At 41.8% G+C, this 14,799-nt stretch overlaps 1 protein-coding gene across 4 annotated transcripts in view; it reads left to right on the top strand.

The window, feature by feature from the left end:
- The window catches only part of PLCB4 (phospholipase C, beta 4), an 88,008-nt gene that overhangs the window by 64,963 nt on the left and 8,246 nt on the right, over window positions 1–14,799 (top strand). For all 4 annotated transcript variants that reach the window (XM_010143583.1, XM_010143582.1, XM_010143585.1 and 1 more), the window contains 3 exons: window positions 3,348–3,423; window positions 9,022–9,197; window positions 13,664–13,765. In XM_010143583.1, the coding sequence (XP_010141885.1) occupies window positions 3,348–3,423; window positions 9,022–9,197; window positions 13,664–13,765 (354 nt within the window). The remainder of the gene's footprint in view (window positions 1–3,347; window positions 3,424–9,021; window positions 9,198–13,663; window positions 13,766–14,799) is intronic.

Raw genomic sequence — 14,799 nt, 5'->3', positions numbered from 1 at the left:
TCGCAACTCAGTAGAGGCATTAATCAGCATTCTGGCTGGCCTGAGGAGCAGCCAGTGGCTCTGCTTGTCTCAGCAAGACAGCAACTGGAGGTGTGTCAGGAAGTTAAAGGTGGTAGTGGCTGCCTCTGTGCAGTCTGTAGTGGAAAGCGCAGTGCTTGCCAGAGTAACCCCAAATGGGACAAGTATAGCTGAGAATTTGATTCCCAGTTTGGGATCACTTCATTGACTACTTGCAGTCTCTTTTCTTAATTTTGTAACACTTCTCTCATGGATGCCAAAGCCTTTATGATAGTTTTAAATTATCATAAAAATAAGATTAAGAAGTCGGAAATGACTACTCCAGAAGCAGATCCAACACACAGCCAAAGACTGTTCCTCACCGTGACTCCACGCTCTTCATGCACTCCAGACCTCTCAGTCATTTGATGGTGGTTGAGTAACTACTGGTATCTAATTAACAGCCAAATCAAATCCAGTACCAGCACAGACTATCTGGGAAAACACTTTTTAATTCTGCATCAAAGTGTTTTAAGGGCTTCCTTCAGGGTCGTTGTGTATGCAGCCCTGAAAGCAAGGTACTTAGGGACAGGCTTCACCCCGACTGTGCAGGATACTTAACGACATGCTGAAGAGTGAGCACATTCGCTGAGACTTACAGACTTGATTGTACTGAAATGATCTGATGAAGAAGAGATCCTGGGTTCAGGGACTACAAGACATACTCCATGTCCTTGACAATCATTTTGGAATTTCTACAAGCAGTAAAAGTTGTGAAGGGACATGTAAAATGTGGTTTCAAATCATTCGTATCAAAATTGTTCGATTCTTCCTGAAAAAAAAAAAACAGCAGAAAAAGTCTTTTTGCTAGTTGTATAGAAGACTTTCTCTTCTGATTCTGTTGTGCAGTTTTTCGCGGTCCATTTCTGCCACATGGTATGACAAATGTCAACTGCATATTGTTACTCCATGTCCTTGACAATCATTTTGGAATTTCTACAAGCAGTAAAAGTTGTGAAGGGACATGTAAAATGTGGTTTCAAATCATTCGTATCAAAATTGTTCGATTCTTCCTGAAAAAAAAAAACAGCAGAAAAAGTCTTTTTGCTAGTTGTATAGAAGACTTTCTCTTCTGATTCTGTTGTGCAGTTTTTCGCGGTCCATTTCTGCCACATGGTATGACAAATGTCAACTGCATATTGTTCAGCAAAGTAGAATATTTTAATCACATGCTAATTCACCGACAGATGGGCAGGATTTTGCTCCCTGCGCTATTTCTGTTTTACACTTCAAATGCTTACAAATCTCACAGTCTTATGGGGATACGTACGCTCACGTTCCCACTCTGAAATGGAGTTGAGGGCACGTAAAGATCCTTCTGATTTATCAGGACTGTCCAGAAATTCAGGTGTATGTGTGTGCGTGAGCATAGAAATGTGACACTGGATTGGGCTGTCCCTGGATATTTGTTCCCAATTGTGTCTCCATGATTTAACTGTGAACTGTGTCCCCACTGCAGTTGGGGACAATTCTTGTTATGTCCGGCCTGGTTGGAAGTTGCCTTGAGATATAACGAAAACTGCATTTCCAGAGAAGGGATGTCCAGTGATTGAACTAATTAGGCTAATTTCGGATAAAATACGTTTGATTCACCTAAGAAGCAGCCTCTTTCATGGTGTATGACAAACCAGGTATGAGTTATAGCCAGACTTGATTGCAGCTACCCACATATATATACAATCAAAGACATTTTCCTTCCAGCTGCCTTTTTTTTTTTTCAGGCAGAGGTAACAGTGGTCAGAATCTGTCTCTCTGTCTTGATATTACTTCCAAAGTGTTAACTGAGCATTAGAAATTTCTGCAAAAATGTCCTTGCTATAACTAGCAAATAAATGACTAGTCCTCCTGGTGGCCCTTGGGAACACAAGACACATCACACTACTATTCTCAGTAAGGGCTTTCCTGGTACTGTTTGATGATAAAATTTTCTGCTGATTTCCATAAGTTTAGCAGTACTTTGATATTAAAATAGGATTTAAATTTGTTAAGAGTTTCATAAATCTCCTTTTCTAGAGCAAATATGGATTAATGTTACTGCAGTCAAGCAACAACTGTTCTTATTAGGACCAGCTTCAGATGATAACATGGATGTGGCTCCGTCCTCTCGGTGGAGTTACACCATTTTACATGAGGGGATCATCCGGCACAGGAATATATTACAGTGATGTTAGACTCCTCTCAATATATCGTATTATTCCAGACAAAAAAAAAAAACAAACAGAGACTTCCAACATGTGAATTTGTATTCTGTTGTAAAAACCCTTCACTGCATAGAAAAGAAGACTGGTAGAGATGGAGCTTGTCAGCCTTCAAAAATTATTGATTTTAGTGAAACAGTAATTGAAATTCCAACTGTAGCTGCAGTGGAATGGTTTTTCTGTACATCCGTCCCACCCAATGCGTGGCCAAAGTAATTGGTCTTTAGTGAAGGAAACTCCATGGGTGAGAGGTAGAAATCATCCATCTCCTGACCCACCGGCATGTCGAGGGAGCTTCGGCGTGGGCCCTCTGCAGGCATTTGCCAGCTTGTTCCTCAGAGTCCTGCACCACTCCTGCATTAAACAAGCTTTGCGATTGCATTCAACCCCGGTTGACCCATTCAACCCCGGTTGACCCATTCAACCCAAGTTGACCCCAACACAAAGGCTGTGCTCTCCTCGGCTCATTGCAGGAGTGAAGGCTGTGTTGGAGATTTGTTGCTTTCCAAGTCACGTAAGCTATCTCATGATTGGCTTGGATTCACCCACGGGGTTGGTGTGGTCTGCAGGGGTCACGAGGCCCCTTCTTTGCAACACATTCACTTCTGTTTTCTTGCTGAGGGGCGCCTAAACTGCGTTCGGATTTAGTGTGCCCAAACTGCCCTGTGAGGTAGTTACTCAAATGACTTACTTTCTCTGCCTCCAACTAAAAAAATCTAGCAAAAACTACTTTTAGAACGGAGGATTAGAGGCAATGAATATGCCTGTAAGTTTTCAGGCAGAAACTGGTTTCTCTTTGGTAAAGTATTTTAAGCCTGGAAAAGGAACCAAGTACCATAAATGGAGATGCTCAACATACCCTCAGCAACGGAATAATTGCTGGGCCAGTCTAGAGTTAATCATGTAGTGTTTGAATTGGATGATCATTAATCCAACAATATTTTGTAAGTTGTGAATAAATTGCCAGAAGAAATAATTTCATTCCAGTACGCTGTAGCACTTCAACTTTGATTAACATTTTAATTAGTAAGGGCTAACTGAATGGGAAGATGTTTAACTTGTGGCACACATTTGCAATTTTCCTTTTTTCAGAGGAAGTAATTGTCTTGAACTGAAGAAAGAAACGGAAATTAAAATTCAGACACTAACATCAGACCACAAATCTAAGGTAAGCAAACAGCCAATTTTAACACATGCAACATCTGAAAGAGAGATTCTGACACCCAACTGGTAGTTAATATTCTTGGAAGCATATGAATGATTTTCAGCAATAACAACTTGTGGAAAAGAATGGGAGTAATTGAGTGTCTAAAAGTATTCCTTAAAAATTTTAAAAAGCAACGTCAATTTCCTGCCCTTTTGAGATGTCGGAAGAAAGCGCCGTATTCAGGCCTCATGAAGTGAAACTGGTGATTTGTATCAGTTCTAGCTAAACAAAGAGAATATGCGCTGTGTGAAACTTGGATGCTAAATAATTTCCCAAAATAGACACATAAAGAAGTTTCTTTTTCATTTTTCATCGCTGTCAGCATGGACAACTCTTGCTGCTCTGTCTCTTAGGGAAGGAGGAGTCCAAGTTGCTTTTGAACCAAGTGCCACCTTGTTTCTAGTATTTTTTTTTTCCTCCATTGCTTAGTCGCATTGTTTTCTGCAAGATGCTGGAGGATAAAAGTGCTCTGAGACTCAGCCTCAGGTCGTTTGAAAAAGCTGTTCTCAAGCTGTGTTTCATGGCTCACATTGAGTTGTTTAGAGCTGCTCCCTCTACGCTTCTATACCACTACTGTGCTCACAGCTTCATATTTCCTTCGAAAGTTTAATCTACCACCTGTCGATACGCTTTCAAGTTTCTGAAAGATACCCAAGCTAGAGGGTGGCAGCTGCACTGGAAGGCACATCCGTGTACAAAATGGTCTGGAGGGAGGAGAGAACAGGAGTCTGACCCCACAGTACAGGAGAGTCACTGTAGAAGCTGAAACCTTTGAAAAGAAACACAAAACTATAGAAAAAACAAACAAGAGCAGCCACACCTTTGAGACTAGAGTAAGCTAATTTTCATCTTTTCTTCTCCTGATTTTCTTCTTTGGTTTTACTATTTCATGTGGAGAAGGTCTTGGTTTTCTCAGCAAGGCTTTTTCTTATTGCCGACTGCCCAGCCAAAGATGCAGGAAAGACCCCAGGAATAAAACCTCGCTCATCTCCCTATCTTCTTCCCCTGTGAAAAGTCCAGAAACATTTCCTTAAATAAAAGCAAAGTTGTTGACAAAAAAAGAAAGATAATCCACTCATTCCTTGTTGAAATAAACTCTCTGAGGAACACTAGCTCCCTGTCATCCAGACCTAAGCTCCAAAACTCAGCTGAAGTTACACTGTGTAGAAAACTCTTCGCTGTGGTCTCTGCTTCTCACCTCTGTCATTCACAGTCTGGAGTTGAGGTGTGATTTGTCCACAAGGGACACCCACACGTTCTTTAATCTTTCAAATCCAATCAGTGTGACTCATGTGTTCCCCTTCCACAAATCTCTGCAGTTTCTGAGCTCTGTTCCTTTTAAAATCCTGCTTTCAAACCGCTTCCCTTCAATTTAATCTGTACCTGGAAAAAACATTGATTTTTGTCCACTCCCGTGTCAGGTTTTAGGATGGCATTTTCAAAGGAGACTTAACTGTAAGCTTCTTTGAAATGCCAGGCCTCTGTGTGTTAAGTAATTCCCGAAAAACTCCTCTGCAAGTCATCTACCTCCGTGATTTTCTCTAGGTCTGTGATTTTCAATGCCTTGCTCACTGTGGTTCCATCAAAATTGTCCTGATCCTGTACCCGTTTTAGCATTCTCACAGACTTCTTTTGTTTCAAGTGCCATGTGGGGGCCCTTAAATTATTCCTGGAGATCGTTCAAAGGTTTGCAAGCAACAGGTTGGAAAACAGTGCTCTAGACCGTAGGGAAATTAAGTTTTATCCTAGATGAAGGTAGGTGCAATTAAATTAGTTTAAATTCCAAGATGCTGAATGTGTTACACTGATATAGTGGGAGTTTGATTAATTAACAGTTATTTAGCGTTTCTCAGCATTTGGCCCACTAATTTTGATATCAGATTGTACCATAATTCAGCTTTAATTACAGCCTATGTCCTTCAGTGCAGCCCTGTCTCACAACGTGCATGTACACTTTTAGCACCAAAGACACCTTTTCCTCTCAGAGTCTTCCTGCCATGAGGAAACATCCAATTTGGCATAAAGTATTTAAACTAGATCTGAATGCCCCGATGTGTACTTTACCCACAGTTAACCTAGCAGATGCAGATTACTCCCTGTATTAGAAAAGTAGGTGCCACTATCAAGTGGGTAGAGGATGAAAAGCAAAAAAGGAAAGATTGCTTCAAAGATTATTCCTGCTTGAACTTAGTGACTAAACAAACATCTTGGATATATGCTGTGCAAAAGGAAGTGCCTTATCGAGGTTTCAATTGGTCTCTCAGGAGCAGATGGAAGGACAGGATTGCAAACACAGTCTGTAGAACAGGGAAGAGAGAAGTTAGTTAATGGTTATTTTTCTTAGCCTTTTGGACAAGCGGCGCTGCCTCACTGGTGGAAAGTAGGACAAGAGCACAGTGCAAATGAAATAGTCATTTTAACCATGAGGTTAATAAATTTAAAGGCATATAGATGTGGTGCTGAGGGACATGGCTTTGTGGTGACCTGCAGTGAAGGGCGAATGGTTGGACTTGGTGATCTTAAAGGTCTCTTCACCCAAAATGATTCTGTGGTTCTGTAAATTGGATGTACACTGGATTTACTGCATCTCAACTTTGAAGTGTATCACAGATCTGGTCATGAGTTCTAAGGTCGTCTGAATCAAATGGGGTATTTCTAGACTCTTAACTGGTGTTTGGCAAATCCCTTCCATCCTTCTCATCAAGTTATGTCTTGCTCTACCTGAAATGAGAATTCTAGCTTGCAGGATATTTAAGAAAAGAAATCTTCCCTTTCTCTGCCACCCCCCAGAGAAGAATTTGTTTTACAAGGAGTTGTACCTGCTGCTTAGACTGGATGCTGATTTTGAAATCAGTAGTGCATCACTAGCACATCTGTGCATGAACATGGGCAGGATTTTTATGATTCTTACCTCCTGTCTTCTCAGATTAAATCCTTAAAGTACTGCAACGCTTAAGTGTCCTTGCAGGATTCTTCTCTGGGAATTGGAATCAGTGATCCTTATCGATCCCTTCTAACTCGAGCTACTCTGTGATTCTTTGGTGTCAGTGTACAGGATACAGGAGATCCTGCCTTTGTGTTCCTCTGCAGTGTGTGACATTAACCACTGAAAAACAATGGGCACATTATTCATTTGCAACGGGCCCTTGAGTCTTTGTTTCTCTGCATTTGTTTGGGCTTTGTAAACACTCTCTGCAGTTAAGTCACAAAATACTTGATTTCACCATGGCTTCCACTGTTTATACATTTATTTGTTCTACTCTTTTATTAAGTCACAATTCTTTTTTTTTTTTATACAAAGACTGTTTTGCATTTCCTCTGCAGCATAAGGAGGCTTTAAACAAAGCAAACTCTTTTTTATTTACTGGAATGCCTACCTGTCCTTTTAGGGCAACATAAATTGCTCCTACTGTGACTAGGAATCGGGTCTCATATGGTTCCCACTACAATTTTGTTGATATTTGAAAGGAGGCAGAGCCCGGTCAGAGCATGGCAAGGAGGCAATTCGAGTCATTCTGTAAGGAACCACGTGTTGTCTCCTGAGCCAAGATGTGTGATTTGCTGCTGGCTCTGCCTGCTTCCTGGGTCACATAATAGCGCTTGTCTTTTTAAAATATTAGTGCTTTCTAACATTGTGACCATCCAAGTTTTCTGACTGTGTGGTCCTTCTTCTGCTGTGGTCCCAGTTACAGGCGGTTACTCAGAATTTTGGATCTACCTGTACTTTTCTCTCCAAATCGTGGATGCAGCTGACTCCAGATGGAAACTGGAAACTGGAAAATAATAAAAAAAAATTAAAAACTAATAAAAATGATAAAAGGAATGGGTTTTCCTGAGGACTTCAACCATGATTTGCTTTTAGCTCCCTTGAAGTCCACTTGAGGTCTCCCTAGAGGTTGATAAACCAAATAAGGTCACTATTAAGAGGCCCTGTAGATATAATCGAGGCATCTCCAGACAGTGTTTAGGTGTGATAAATCCTCTTTTGAAACTGCCCACCTTTTTGCATCAGCAATGCAAGGAGCTTGGACTAAACGTGCGCCTAACTTATGTGCCTTAGGTGGATGCTAGAGGTGAATTGGACTGTCTGTCCCTCAACCTTTCAAAAACTCTTACCTGAAAAATGAGTCTCCCTTCCCGACCAACATCCAGGCATGTAGTGCAATGCATTTTAAAGCTGAATCCCCATGTTTTTCTGGCTCTGAAGGCAGTACTGCCTTGTGAACACCTTATTCAAGATACTACTCCCACTAAAGGCTGCACATCCTTCAGTGCAGTCATTACTTCATTGTGGATAGGCTTTGGCCACTGACCCACACGCACACAAATAAGCATTGCTCATTTTCCTGGAGGGTGCACTCACTCTTGAACACCCTGACAAATGAGGTCTGTGTTAGTTGTACCAATCTCCTGCCTCAGAATTCTTTTGTTGATGCAGAGAATTCCAGGTAGCTCTTCATCAGCCGCCTCTGCCTCCAATCCTGTCTGGTTTGATACAGGACTTGCTATCAAACAAGTCTGGCTTTCAGATAGCAGTAGTCACCCTGATGTTACAAAATTACTCGCTTGTTTTTCATTAGGAGTCCAGCTTTATTGCAGAACACGAGCTTTGTGTAGGAGGGCCTTCAGAGGAGCCTCTGCAGGGCACACCGGAGACTGGGGCTGTTAAGGTCCCCTCTTCTTTCACCGTCATCGGGGTGTGCAGGACAGTCTGTTCTGCATTATGGAGAGCCCAAATGTGGACCCACACCCTGAATACTCAGGCTCCCGCTTTCTGAGCAATGTGGTGGCAATTTTGGGTTTGAAGAATAAGGTTTAGCTTTCACACAAGATGACCCAGATGCTATTAGTTACCATAGTAGCAGCTGAAATGACTACCTGAAAATAGGTTTATTGTGGGGCGTATTTTGTATACCCTGTTGTCTCTTGGGAACACTCCAGAATTGTAATCTCATTATTCTTGTTAGTCTTGGGAGATGAGCAAAAGAAGAATACTTGTCAGATTCCCTGCTGACTTAATGAATATAAAACAAAGATATGTAGCCTGTCCACAGGTTTGGGTTCTATTAAATACAGGGTTTCTCTGTAAACCGACTGCATGTGTACAACTGTCTCCACAAAATCAAAAACTGTATATAAGCCCTCAGAGAAATCCCGCTCACTTAGGGTTTTTTCATTGTTAATTTCAGTACTTTTAATACTTTTTTTTCTTGGCAGCCAAAAATGCGAAAGTTTTATTGCGAGCTTGGTGTTAGAGAAGGTTTTAAAATAACAATAATATAGTCAAAACATAAATGCAGCCGGTTTATTCAGGGTACTTTAGATAGTGGAGTCCTAACAGTAGGGGTTGGTTTACATCTGTTTTTATAATACACAGTAGTGTCCTCGGTGGCTTTGTCACTCTGTAAAGAAACCTCATTTGTGTAACTTCATTTTTCACAATTTAGCTGCATTCTTATTATTTTTTTATGACTTGTCTTTACGTCATCATCGGCAGCAGTAGCTGACCCCCTAGACTGTGGGAGAACCTCTAGCAAAGTTGCTGTTACTTCTCTACAGGTCAAAGAGATCGTGGCACAGCACACTAAAGAGTGGTCCGAGATGATCAATACGCACAGTGCCGAAGAGCAAGAAATCCGTGATTTGCACTTGAACCAGCAGTGTGAACTACTGAAGAAACTGTTGATTAACGCTCATGAACAACAAACCCAGCAGCTAAAATTCTCCCACGACAGGTGAGCAGGGCAGCGCTACCTGGTAACGAGGGCTTGGTTTATGTCTGCGTTGTGCAATGGTTCAGTTTCTTGTGTCGGCAGCTCCAAGGTACTGGGTTGTATGGGTGGTAGAAATCAGAGAAGTGGTCAGAGAAGGTTTAGATTAAAGGCAGCAGATGAGAAGAAGCGCTGGTAGTTTGTGTCAGCTCTGAGTACGTTTAGACTTTACCCAGCAAGTTCAATTCAGAGGCAGGAACAAATATGGAAATACCTTTTGGAGTCGCTAGCAGTTGCAGATGCATGTGATTATAGGAAAGATCCATGAAAAGTAAGGTCATAAAAACAACGGGTAGCAGGAAAAGCTACATTTGACTGTCGTCTTATCTTCATGCGCTATCCTGTTGTAGTCACTGGGAATACAGCATGACACCGCTGCTTGTCACTTTTGTAATTAACCATCCTGCCCATTTGAGCTGAAATCAAATTAAATACACGTCATACACAGTGTTAAACATGGCAGGAAGTAGAGGAATCGTTTTTTGATGCTATGATCTATTATGCAAAGCAGCCTGAAGGCACATGAATGCAAAATGTGTGTATGCATAGATAGATATATATCCATATCTGTATTCATATGCAATTGTCTTCAGCATCTTTTGCATAAAAAACATAGGGAGAAAGGAATAAACAAATCACATTTGAAGAAGGAATGGAACTGATTTTTTTAAATTTCTGAGTGAAAAAACAGCTTATCTTCACATCACTAGAGCACATGCTGGGACCTGCAAGCTTCCCATCCAGCAGAGAATTGTCCCAGCAAAAGGCTTTTATGTTAATCTCTGTGCTAACCCATCTACTCAAGCTGTCCTGCAATACATACCCAGGCAAAAATGCAGTCCAAAATTGTTAAATTGTAATACAAATACAAGATACTACCCAGAGGAAGGCGCAGTCCTCGGTACGGTGCCTCTACATCGCTCCTGATTGCATCAGCCCAGAGAAACCACATCTCTTTTTTTAAGAGTCCTGTTTTCTATCCTGTTTGAAACCCACTGCAATGCTTAGAAGATGATTTACTGATATATACCCTGTGAAAGAAAGTTTTGGGGGTTTGGTTTCTTTTCCGTGGGTATGTCGTTATTCTCTTAACTTTGCTGAAGGCTGTCATCATAGGCAGCTCTTGTATCTACACTAGAGCAAAGTTGTTGGGTTTTGTTTCTTAAATTTCTTTCTTTATAGTTTTTGTCTGTGGGTTTAGCATTTCTGTGTCTCTACGTCGTTAAATCAGCCCTATGTCATTTCTTGTAAACGATTCTTATATTCTTAGTAATGGATCTTGCTCTCTGTTAGAAATGGTTTGTGTTCAGTGCATGTATTGTTCTGTTTTCAGAGCTAAGAACCAGACCTGAATATCTACATCCTGATAAATACTGAGAACTTTTTCTTCTCAGCTCTCCCCGGAGTAATAACTTTCAAAATCCTTTCTGCGTTATTCATTGCAATTTACTGTCTTCCTGCTTATTTGGGAATTTGTGTGTAACTCCTAAATGCTCAGACTGGGGACTTTCCTGTTTAAAACAAATTCAAAACTCTCTCTGAATCTATGAATATTTAAGAAGAATTTGGAATATGGAAATGTGACTAATAATGCCCCAAAGAGGCTTTACACATAATCTTTTGTAAACTTTTTAAATGGAATATATTGTATGTAGGAATTCACATTTATCTATATAGGAGTATGAAATAGCCGAGAGACAACTCAGGTACCGAGAGGAAAGGAAGGATCTGTCTGGGAGCAGCGCGGGAGGTGGCCCATGCTCTCAGCATGCTGGTCTCGCCGCTTCCCTCTCTGTGAGCTGAGGTAATGAGTTCGCTATCGCCACAGAGGACACCGGGCTGGTGGAGAGATCAGCAGTCTGAAGCGGTGTAGTTATCTGCTGTAGGGTAGATGCTTTCCCCTCCGTGTGCAGTACGAAAAGCAATTACAGTTTGTGCTTTCAGCTCATTTACAAACAAAGCAGAAGACAGCCGATAGTAGTAAAAAGCGGAGGCTTATTGAACTGCGGGGGTGCTGCGCGCCCTGCCTCCCCAGCTGGGTTAGCGTTACTGGCGTGGATGTAGCGAGCTTGCAGCATTTCAGAAACCGGGGACGTGAAGCTGTTGTTCGCAAGCGTTGTGTACTCCAGATAACATGAGAGAGAAAGAAAAATTGTGTGGGTTTTCTTAACAGAAGAGATTTCTAGTCATTCAAACAATACTGGTGCTGTAAAATAACATGTTAATGCCCTTCAGTGTCACGTGACTATGTGTATATATTCCAAGGATAGACTTAGGTGCTTAGGTATCCCTTCAAAAACCGTGTTTGTTTGAATTTCAGAGTAGCGGTCAGTATGATACGGTAGCCGATATGCAGTTAAATCTTGGAGTTCACAGGGCACGTTTTTCAGAATCCCTTTTTTCTTTACCATCCTGGCTTGTTAACTCTGGCTCCAGGCATCAGCACCACTTGGGAACAGGAGGGTGTTCTTGAACGCCGCCAGCTAAGGGCAGCGCCGCCTGAGCTTGAGACTCCGCATGAAGCCCCAGGCTGGGCGGTCAAGCGGTGAACTGACACTAGAAGTTTGGCCCCGTCTTACAGAAGCACTGTTTTAGAAACAGAGTGGTCTCTACGAGTGCTTTTTGGTGACTTTTAAAGGAAGATAAAATGTTCTGTTTCTGTGAATAATACCTATTATTTCTTGCCAGCAGTGAAAACCCAACACAGCCAGAAAGACCCAACAGCAGTGCAACTCCGAGCTAGATTATAGTTTGCAGAATAGAGAAACAGCGGCTCTTTCAGCCGTATCCATGGCCAAAGCCTCATTTTGAAATCACCAGTCACGCACCGTAGTCCTCTAATCCTCTTAACTTCTTTTGCTCTAAAATATCTGATGCAAATTGGCTAAATCAGTCTGAACACCTACATGTAACTTTTTCATATCCTTGGGCACAGTAATAAAAATTATTTCAGTGCTGCTCTTAAGGTGGTGTTCTTGAAAATTGCTTCAAATTCCGTATAGAAAAATAAAAGCTTTTATTTGGAGAGATGAAATGTGCTTTCAAACATGTTGTTGAGAAGCCAGTCTGGTTTTTGCTGTCATACCACTGCTTTTACATCTGCCTTTACATCTGTATTCAGGAAATGTTTCTCCTTATAAACCCTCGAAGGAAAAAACCACTGCATTTCTTTAATAAAAATTAAAAAAAAAAAAAAAGTAAAAAGCAAGGAAAAGGAAAAAGTCATGGGGCAAAGTTTCTTAATGTTGCTGAATGATTAATGTCTTTTGAAGGTGAAAGAAAGGTAAAAAAGAAGATGCAGCGACAACATTTCATTAAATTAAGCTCTCTGTTCTGTGCCACCCCCCTCCTCTTCTGTCCATACTGAGAATTTTGAGTTAATTAGTACGATAATTGTTCGGTGCTCTAAGATCATGTCCAGAAGAAGAGACTAAGGCACTGCCTTGGCTTGCAGTGGTAACTTTTAGATGCTTGTGCACTACTGGGGACTTGACAATCCGTTATTCGCTGTCTAATTTCCATATATAATTCCGGTTTAAATAAGCATTTAAGCTCAGGAGCTGCGAGTGCTGGAATACTAAGCAGGCAGAAAGCAAGAGCTCGCCTTCAGGGATGGGCTTTTTGGAGCTTGGCTGGCTTACCCAGGGTGATGAAGAGCCTTTCGCTCACTCACAGTTCATAAGCCATTTCTGCAAGTCAGCTTCTGTGCTGTTCCTCCTCACAAAGGATCACGATCTTTTTCTTTTTAAAACAACAGGATATTTATTTACTGATTTGCTGTTTTTTCTACTACGCTGGCTGCAACACAGTGAAGAGGTTTTCCACCTCCTGAGGCAAACCACACCACTCAGGACATGACCCCTGGAAGGTGGTTGTCCCCCCCTGTTAAAGCTATCTCATTTCACACAAAAGGTTACAAGGTTCACGGGGCCGGGAGGAGAAACCAAACACAATTCTGACCCGTGGGCTCAACCACAGGCTCTCCTCAGGCCCAGAGTAGGAGTCTCAGAAGGAAGTCTGGCAGCTCATGCCACACCTAGCAAATGTTGCTGTTCTGGATGCAGGATTTGTGACTTCTTTAGGCAGTTTTAAAAGACAAATTGCATTTTCTAAATGGTCGATAGTAGCTTACGCTCAAACTCTTATACATTAGGGAGAAAAGAGTATTTTATACCCTTTTGTAACATTCTAAGTGTTAAAAATGCTTAAAACCGATCTTTCAGATTTTATCCTCTGGAACAACTGGGTATTTCTGAATGCTTGCTCAAACGATGCAAAGTCTACCCAAAGGAAGGAGAATTTCTTATGGTTTGTTTTTTCCTCTTCCTTAATGCTTCGAGGACAAAATTAACCACAGTGTGAAGTAATATCAGGAAACCAACCTCGACAACAATTCCGTGTTGGACATTAATGACTTTGGTTTTGCCTAGGGAAAGCAAGGAAATGCGGGCCAACCAGGCTAAAATATCAATGGAGAACAGCAAAGCCATAAGCCAAGACAAATCTATCAAAAACAAAGCCGAGAGAGAGAGGTAAGTCTCAGATCTCCCTTCTGGAGAAGGGAAGAAGGCTGTCAAAGGCCAACAGGGGAACTCATGGATTAATTCTGTTAAAACTGTGATTTTTGGTATGGAAACAATGCCTAATAATGGTGCTGAATATATTTTTTTTATGATCGTTTTAGGAAAAATGTTCCTTTATCCTTTTAATAAATGTAATGCCCTGATCAGGAAAATAAAAAGGTTCTTTATACTCATCAGCTGTGACTGTCTGGTGTAGGTCTAATCACACTGTTAAATTGGAACACACTATTAAATTGAAACACCATCTGTAAGAGGTTTAATGATTGTACGTACATTTTTGGTGTTGCTTCTTAATGAAATGGGGTCTATGCCAAAACGGGAGTCCGAGCTTTGGTTCTGGTTGGAGTTAGAATTCTAACTGGAGAGGCAGCATCACTGAAAACACAGGAGGTGCTGCCGGTGAAAGGCTTTCTCCCCCATCTGCGGAGAACGAGGAGGAGAGGTGGAACAGAAGGAAGGAGTGCTAAAAGCGATGGTGATCCGCAGAGAGGGTGATGGACGGGGGGAGTGAGGAAGCAGGAGATGCACTCCACAACAGCACACGTGTTGCTTCTCCACTCCTGAGCTGAACTGCAGCTCCCTCCCTCGTTACGTGCTGACATCGGAGACCTGGCCAGCACCCAGGCTCCGCAGACCACGGGCACTGCTGCTCTTGCAGAACTGGGTTGTTCCCAGCACGTTTGGGGATGACAGCCCTAATTGGCTTGAGAGACTGGAGAGACGCCTGCCAGTACCAGCTGGGGGATTGCGCTGCATTACAGCTATTTTAAATTTCTTCTATTTATCCTCAAAGTTTCCGAATAAATAGACAAAAGCAGAGCGTACGTCGTGATGTCTCACAAGCCTTCAGGGTTTCCCCTTCACTGTGGGCCTGCCATCTGGCTCATTCTTTCCTCTTTTACATTCCCTCCTTGGCACTGGGCTATTTTGGTCAGAAGGCTTGATCTTGTTCCCGCTGTACAAGTGTTACACCCTCCTGCCTC

This window comes from Buceros rhinoceros, unplaced genomic scaffold (genome assembly GCF_000710305.1).
Source record: "Buceros rhinoceros silvestris isolate BGI_N320 unplaced genomic scaffold, ASM71030v1 scaffold2619, whole genome shotgun sequence".
NCBI lineage: Eukaryota > Metazoa > Chordata > Aves > Bucerotiformes > Bucerotidae > Buceros > Buceros rhinoceros.
Note: the sequence above shows the minus strand (reverse complement) of the source record. Positions and strands in the feature narration are given on the sequence as shown.